The sequence below is a fragment of the Miniopterus natalensis genome, chromosome 20 (assembly GCF_054644295.1).
Source record: "Miniopterus natalensis isolate mMinNat1 chromosome 20, mMinNat1.hap1, whole genome shotgun sequence".
Taxonomy (NCBI): Eukaryota; Metazoa; Chordata; class Mammalia; order Chiroptera; family Miniopteridae; genus Miniopterus; species Miniopterus natalensis.
Window position 1 is genome coordinate 24780044 of NC_142100.1, and position 8293 is coordinate 24788336.

The 8293-nt window shown below is 51.3% G+C and overlaps 1 protein-coding gene across 1 annotated transcript; it reads left to right on the plus strand.

Moving 5' to 3' along the window:
* The first annotated feature begins 519 nt into the window (after positions 1-519).
* On the plus strand, positions 520-7245 carry MYL2 (myosin light chain 2). Its single transcript, XM_087828620.1, has 7 exons — positions 520-568; positions 1828-1917; positions 4166-4241; positions 5539-5643; positions 6069-6147; positions 6238-6286; positions 7000-7245. Exons 1-7 carry the CDS (start codon positions 566-568, stop codon positions 7096-7098), a joined length of 501 nt encoding a protein of 166 aa, XP_087684746.1. The 5' UTR covers positions 520-565; the 3' UTR covers positions 7099-7245.
* Positions 7246-8293: the final 1048 nt, after the last annotated feature.

Consider the following 8293-nt stretch of genomic DNA (forward strand, 5'->3'; position numbering starts at 1 on the left):
CTTCCATCTCTTCTCAAATAGAAGTTTATTATGTGTGCCCCCTTACCTGAGGTACATCAGGCCCTTGGATCAGGGCCCTGCGCAGAGCGGGGCGGCAATAAATGTGGAAGCTTTGCCCGTGTCTGATGGAAAAGCATTCCAGGTAGAGGGACCTGCAGGTGCAAAGGCCCTGAGGCGGGACCTGTGCCTGATCCATGGGAGAGAATTCTGAGTCTCTTCTCCCTTCCATTTTCTCTCTCAAAATTGACAAGCACAAGTGTCGCCCGCCCAAATGCTGCAGAAAGCCTCTGTCCCCACGACCCAGCCGCTGTCTCTTTAACCTTGAATGCTTTTTTGGGTCTCAAGTGTCACCAGGTGGCGAGTGAGCTGCCCTGACTTCAGAAGAAGGGCATGGGGTGGGGCGGGGGAGGCCCTAGGTGGGGCGGGCCTCACCTATTAACTGCCAAAAGTGGTCATGGGGTTATTTTTAAACCTGGGGAGGAAGTATTTATTGTTCCTGCCGAGGAGAGCGGGGCAGCCTGTGGGATTCTTCCAGGGAACTGGTCAGTGCTGAGTCCTTCCCACCATGGTGAGTAGCAGGGGCTCTGGGAGGTGAGTGACGCTGGGTGGGCAGGAGGGGACGCCCCCTACAAGCAAAGGACTGGGGGGGGGAGGTGGCTTTTGAGGACCCCGGGTCCCGGTGGGAAAAGCGCTGCTCGCTGTGCGTGCGCAGAGGAACCCTAATCGATGCCCTGATAAGCCACAAATAACAGCAGCTCCCGGGGACCTGCAAAAACAAAATAAGAGAGCTGGCTTTTTTATGGCTTGTCTACTGACCTCTGGAGGAATCAATAACTCCCAGGGCTTGCAAAATGGGATTGAGCGCTTTTAAGGATCAAATTGTAATTCTCTTCTCTTGTTCAGGCAGCTGGGGAAAAGATCTTTTTGTTTTCACCTTTTGAACTTGCAAAATTAAAACCTTTCTCCGTGCGTTGTTTGGTTAGGTGGCCCCCTCCCGAAGCTGGGAGCCCCCAAATTAGGGTCAGCGCAGGAGAATGGTGAGGGTCACAGACCCTGGAGCCAGGCTGCCCAAGTTCAACCCCAGCTCTGCTTTTTTTGTGACTGTGTGAGCTTAGGCCAGTGACCCAACCTCTCTGAGTCTCAGTTGCCTCCCCAGTTTAAAACGGTGACAATAATAACAGTATCTACTTGACAGGGCAGTTGCGAGGGTTCAATGGGACAACGGAGGTGCAGCGTCGAAGCATTTGCTGTGACTATTTAAAGTCAGAGAGACGCGCGCGGCGAAATGCTAGCTCGCCCCTCTGCGCGGTGCAAGGCCAGATATTTAGAGATTTCGCTGCCATTTGGAACAAGGGAAAATCGCGTGTGGGGGCGGGCGAGCGGTCGGGTTTTAACACCCTGAAAAAGTGTCATTTCATCTCGACATTCCTCATGGTTTAGTGAGCCTGACCCCCCAGCCCCACCCCCATCAATCCTCCTTCTGTGCGTTGCTGAACTTTTTGTGAAATGCGTCAGAACAAAAGCAGCTGGGCCCTGCCGGGGCAGGTCGGAAAGCGGGGCTCCGGCCCCAAGGACGCCTCCACCTCTCCTAGATTTTAAAAAGGGGCTGCTACAAGACCCGCAATCTCTCAGGCCCCACCAGAACCGGGGGGGCCTTTGCGAAGTGTCATTTTGTGTCCTTTTAGCTCTCCTGCATCAATCACTGTTTTGAGAAGCGTGTGGACACCTTACCCCCGTTTCACAGATGAGCAGCTGAGGCTCACTCGGAGATTGGGCCTGACCTAGTTTTCTAATTTCTGACTCTTTTTAATCGATGCTCCCCCCCAGGCACCCAAGAAAGCCAAGAAGAGAGCAGAGGGCGCCAATTCCAACGTGTTCTCCATGTTTGAACAGACCCAGATCCAGGAATTTAAGGAGGTGGGTGCAGCTGTGGAGTCGCCGGCCTGGATGCGGATTCCCACCCGTTAGGGGCACCTGCCCCTCGTTCCGCATTCTCTGCGGGGACCCCTCGCTTAGACGTCTGTACCCTCCAAAAACCCCAGATTCCATCTGCACATGCGTGTCGCCCACTTCAAGAAATTCTTTTTAGTAACTTTTGCTAATCATCAAAGAAAAGTGCTTTTTTTGTTGAAAATGTAGAAAAATTTTCAGAGAAGCACACACACAAAAATGACCTCCAATTCTATGATGCAGAAATAATCAGTTAACATTCTGGTAGATGCCCTTCAAGCCATTTTTCTTACATTCGTATATATTTGTTGAACAGAGCTACAGTCTCCTGCCTCAGTGCCTGCTGGTTTTCTTTGAGCGAGGCAATATCACCATTTTCTATCATTTCTTTAAACCGCTTCCTACGGTGGGATGTTACGTCTTTAGGATGTTTTATTTTTATAAGTAACACATCTTTGCTCGTATCTTGGGTATTTCCTTGGAGTCAAATCCTAAAAGCAGAATTGCTGGGTCACAGGAAGGAATTTAAAAAAAAAAGCAGCCCCGGCTCGCGGCTCAGCGGGCGGGCGCCTCGCTCCGGGGCCTGCGCGGGAGGCAGCCCATCGGCGTTCCTGTTTCTCTCTCAGTCGATGCGTCCAAACTGTCCTCCAGAAACGAGGTGCTGATTCCTACTCCCACTGGCCCCAAGAGGAGAGAGTGCTTCCTCCTCCCGCACCTCTGGCAACATTGGCCATTAATAGTCTAAAATATTCTTCTTGCCCATCTGAGAGATGAAAAGCAGCGTCTGCTGGGTTTCGGGTTTTACCGCCCTCGATTGAATCCCGGGGGGTGGGAAGCCCCATCGCATCTACAGGACTGCGCCTTACGAAGCTTTCTAAGTGCCAATCAGGCAAAATTAAGCCACTGCCTAATTAATTCCTTCCTCAGCCGTGGAGACTGCCTCACACTGTCACCCCCCCAGGAAAATATGCTGCACTGTGCTAAAGGGGCCGGGGTGCTTTATCTCCAAAGGGCAAACCACTGGCACTTCCAAGTGGGACGTTCACACACTTGCGCCTTCTGTCCCCACTAACATTCAGATCACAGGAATGTTGAGTCCCTTAGGCCACCCGGGGAAGAGGCATTCCTGGGATGAAATGTCCTGTCTGAACTTGAAACGGTCACCTTCCAGGGAGGAAGCTCCACCACCCGTCTCCCCCGCCCTGCCCGGCCTCTGAGATGAGACCAGCTGCTGGGAGTGTGGGCAGGGGCTGCAAATCTTTTCAGCCACCAGCTGCAACAAAGAACTCAGAAAACAGGGAGACGAGGTGTCATCTGTAAAACACGCGGGCATTTACGAAGGTCTCGGAGTCTCCCTGCTGGCCGGCTGAGAAGGGTTACTGGCTCTGGGTTACAGATAATTGGGCCGGCCAGTCAGGGGGAAGGCACGAGACCCTAGTTTTTAACTTGTTTTTTTTTTTTTTTCAGTAACAGCTTTATAGAAATATAATTCACATACCACAAATTTGCATTTTTAAAGTAAGTGTATAATTCAGTGGCTACTTAGTATAGTCGCAGAGTTTTGCAACCATTATCCCTACCTAGTTTCAGAGCAGTTATAACCCTCAAAAGAAACCTCACACCCATTAGCAGTCCCTCCCCACTTCCCTCTTCCCCCAGCCGCTGGTGACCGCTGCCCTATTTTCTCTCTATGGATTTGCCTGTTCTGGACATTTTATAGAAATCGAGTCACCCAGTATGTGGCCTTTTGTGTCTGGCTTCTTTCACTCAGCATCATGCTTCAAGGCTCACCTATATTGTAGCACGTCATGATTGCCTTCCCTTTTCACGGCTGAGTAGTATTCCACTGTATCGATGGACCACATTTTGCTTACCCATCCGTCTGTTGATGGACATGTGGGCTGTTTCCAGTTTGGGGCTATAATGAATCGCGCTGCTGTGGACATTCACGTTCAGGTTTCTGTGCAGACAGGTGTTTTAATTCTCTTGACTGGAAACCTGGCAGATGAATTGCGGGATCGTATGGTAACACTATATTCCTAACGTTTTGAGGACCTGCCAGATTGCATTAAGTCTTTGACTCCGGATAGAATGTCCTTCAATGTTCCTTGAAAATCCCAGAATCCCACTTTCCCTGCCCCGTGGCCCAGCCTCTTGGGCTCCTCCCCACCCCAATTTCTCCTGGGCTGACCAGTGAACCACCTCCCTTTCACAGGCCTTCACCATCATGGACCAGAACAGGGATGGCTTCATCGACAAGAATGATCTGAGGGACACCTTTGCTGCTCTTGGTACGTTGCCCCCTCTGGGCCTGCAGGAAGGTCTCATCCTGTGCCCATGAGGGCTGGGAGGTGGGACCATCGAAAAGGTGAAGAGCTTGTCATTTTCCCAAGAAAGAGCTCAACCGCGGTTGGCCTTTAAGACAAATTTCAGAGGACAGGAAAAAAGGGCTTAATCTTGGAGCATTCTCACATCTTTTTTTTAAAATAACTTTTTGTGTCTGTGATTTGAATGCAGTGCCAGCTCACAACAGAAAACTTGGAAAATTTAGAAAAGTACAAAAAATACTACCCGTTAGACCACACTCCCATTAACATTTCAGCCTCTAAGTCTTTTCTCGGTATATGGGGGTGTGTATGGGGGTGTTAATAACTGGAATCATTCCATTTGGGATTCAGCTTTTTTAAAATCTTACATCTCAACAGTGTGAGCATAAGTGCATGGAGCTTTTTCACAATATACATGTCCCACTTGCCACCACTCAACGCCCCCCCTATTCCTACCCCCCGAGCTCAGGGCCACCACTAACAGCAGTACTATTCACGCTCGCAGCCACTGTAGATTTTTATATTTAAAACATAAATTATCTTGCCCTGGCTAGTGTGGCTCAGCTGGTTGGAGTGTCACCCTCGATACCGAAAGGTTGCAGGTTCCATTCCCGGTCAGGGCACATACCTAGGTTACAGGTTTGACCCCTGGTCAGGACGAATATTGGAAGTACCAACTGATGTTTCTCTGTTACATCAGTTTCTCTGTCTCCTTCCCCTCTCTAAAATCAATAAGTATGTCCTCAGGTGAGAATTTTTAAAAAGTAAAAAAAAAAATTAAGAAGTATCTTTTTCTAATTTGCACAAAGGTACGATATGGGCCTGTGGCAGAGACTGGAGCAGGGGGCACATCAGAACCTCCAAGGCGGTGTGGGTTACAGCAGGGGTCATTTGAACAGGTTCCCTCCAGGGATTCTGACCCGTCTCTCCCACCTCCAGCTGAGAAGGGCCAATTTATACGACGACCATTTCCCATTTGAGTGAAATGTTAAAGTATCCGTGTAAAACGCCCCAGGTTCTAAAGAAACTATTTTAAATAGAACCATCCCCTCCTGTGTCAGAGTCTGGGCTGCTTCCAGCTGCTCGTCTATTATAAACAACACCATCAGGAACATCTTCTCCCGCGGACCTTTGGCCGGGCCGCTGTCTCTGATCACTCAGACTGGATTCCCCGGGTGGAATTACAGGGGCAAGTGCCAGTTGTCCTAACAGCCATTTCCGTCCCCGCTTGGAGGCCCTGAGTGTGTGTTTCCCGCCCTAGGGCGTGTGAACGTGAAAAATGAAGAAATCGACGACATGATCAAGGAAGCCCCGGGTCCCATCAACTTCACCGTGTTCCTCACCATGTTTGGGGAGAAACTGAAGGGTAAGCTGTGTGCATCTGTGTGTCTGTGTCTGTCTGTCTTTGTGTGTCTTCATCTTTGGGTATGAATTAAAGCACTCGGAGAACAGACAAGGATTGCCAGGAGACAGAGGCCGAGGAACACCAGGAAAGGGGAATTAAAACAGCAGCTGAGGCAGCTGCCAGGCGTGCCCCGAGCCCGCCCTCACGCTGAGCACTGTGCACGCATCGCCTCATGTAACAGCATCTAGGAGGCAGCTTCTCTTCTGATCCCCAGTCTGCAGGTGGGAACTGAGGCTCAGTGCTCAGAAGAAGGCAGTGTCTCTCCTCCAAGCAAAATAGCCTTGCCCTGGCCCCCCAACTCGGGGAGGGGCCTTAGGTCCTGCCTCCTGGGGTACAACAGGTTCCCAGCCTCCCACGGTCCGTTTCAACCCTGCTCTCTGTTTCAGGGGCGGACCCCGAGGAGACCATTCTCAATGCGTTCAAAGTGTTCGACCCCGAAGGCAAAGGGGTGCTGAAGGCTGATTAGTGAGTGGGACCTGGGGGGGCGGGATGCAGGGGCTCACCGCTTCCCCCTGCACACGCCTGGCACCAACACCTGCTTCTCTCCCTCTGCAGCATTAAGGAGATGCTGACCACGCAGGCGGAGCGATTTTCCAACGAGGAGGTAACAGGGCCCTTTGGATGCTCCCTGCACCCCAGCTCCTGGCATCACCCTTCTGGGGACTCGCATCTCTTTTCTAAGACACTCCTGACCCCACAGCGAGAGAGGACCTATTCTTTACTGAGCCCGTATCTCACTGCCATCCGCCCAATGCCCCCGTGAGGTCAGAATTAATATGTCATTTTATAGATGCACAAACTGAGGCCCAGGGAAATCAAGTCAGGTGCCTAGAAGGACACTGCCGATGGTAGATGCAGGTTGTCTGACCCCAGGTCTACCTTCCTCACAGCGCAGGGAGCCCCGGTTAGAGCATCAGTTTCCCGATGGAGTAAGGGCGCCTGCAGGGTTCCACCGGCTGTTACGTAGCTTGTGCGCTGCACAGTTCTCCGGGTGCCGGTCTTGTAATATATATCAGAGTATATATTTGTTGCGACAACTTCCCAGCAGATGGCAGTAAAGTGTCTTGTTATGATTTTTATTTTTTTTAAAAATCAGAATATATGATTTTCTGGCAGGTGGCAGTAATGTACCTGGAAAAAGACACACTTGATAATTCGCCAAAATTCCTGTACGAACAAGCGCCAGTCCTGTCAATATTATTAATGTACCTTAAGGGGTCCTCTGCAGGTGGCCCGTGTGTCCCCCACTACTGCCTTCCCATCGGCCCGCCCCCCCACTGCCCTCCCGTCACCCCTGCCCCTCTTGCGTCGCTGCAGATCGACCAGATGTTTGCCGCCTTCCCCCCCGACGTGACGGGCAACCTGGACTACAAGAACCTGGTGCACATCATCACCCACGGGGAGGAGAAGGACTGAGGGCCACCCCACCCCCCCGCCTCTCGGTGGCCGCCTCGGCGCCTGCCTGCACCCTCTCTGCGGCCCGGGTGGCTCGTCGCGACCATGTGACCACACGTCCTGCCCAGGGAAATCCGTGCAGAGGCCACGTTCAAATAAACAAGAGGTCGTGTATCTGTTCGTGATGTTTCTCTGACAGAAGTGCCTGGAGTGAGGGTGGCCTTTTGCCGGTTCCCACGAAGGCAGCGTCTAAGCTACTGATGGCCCTGCTGTCAGTATTATTGAATCTTAGTGACTCTTTATTTAAAATAGGCCTTTGCAGCCACTCAGGACTATTTGTATCATTGCAGCCACATTTTACGGGAATGTTAACTAGAGGCCCACAGCCCTTTCCTCCAAAGACCTCAGGCAGTTGCAGAGCGCAGCCTCCAGACAGCCTTTCTCCTAGGATGCCACGGGACGCTCCTCCCCATGACGATTTACAAGAAGGCCTCACGCGCATGCTAAGAATATGGCTCATTTAGCAAGAAAATCACATCCATTCGTTGTAAGAGGTCAATTTCTAATTTTAGAGAAAGTAGAACTTGTTTGTATGTCTCTCCTGGCAAACTGGGGGAGGGGCACTGGCTTCCAACTGTCCGAGGTCCAGGAACTAGGCCTGGGCATGAACTGGCTTGATTTTGTGATCAAAGTCATTGTTAAAGCATTCGGGTCTATTTTGGCTGGGAGAATCCCACTTTAGGAAACAGATGGGTTCCTATAAATGAGGAATCCAAGGGCTTCAGGCACAGCTGCATCCAGGAGCTCTCACAGTGCCGTCAATACCTAAGGAGGCCTCTTCACTGCTCTGCTCTCTTTCATGTTGCTGGGCTCTCAGTGGCAGCCAGATGGCTCCCATCTACCCCTCGGCAATCTTACTGTAAAGAGGGCACATCTCTTTCTCCCAGCTCCACACCAATCCCTGAAACAGGTATAGGGCTCTGACTGACAGACCCAGGTCACATGATTAACCCTCGTCTCTCTATGGGGCTAAAATCAGCCCCTTCCCCAACCATGTGGCTGTTCCCCAAAGGAAAATCCCAGTGCCTTTCGGGAAGAGGGGGAGTGAACATCAGACCCTAGTAAGCTTTCAAGAGAATCCCAAGAAGTTAGGACACAGCGCAAGCAAATGATGGGATGGGAGCACAGAGCTGCAACTGGGGATGAGAGTGGCAGC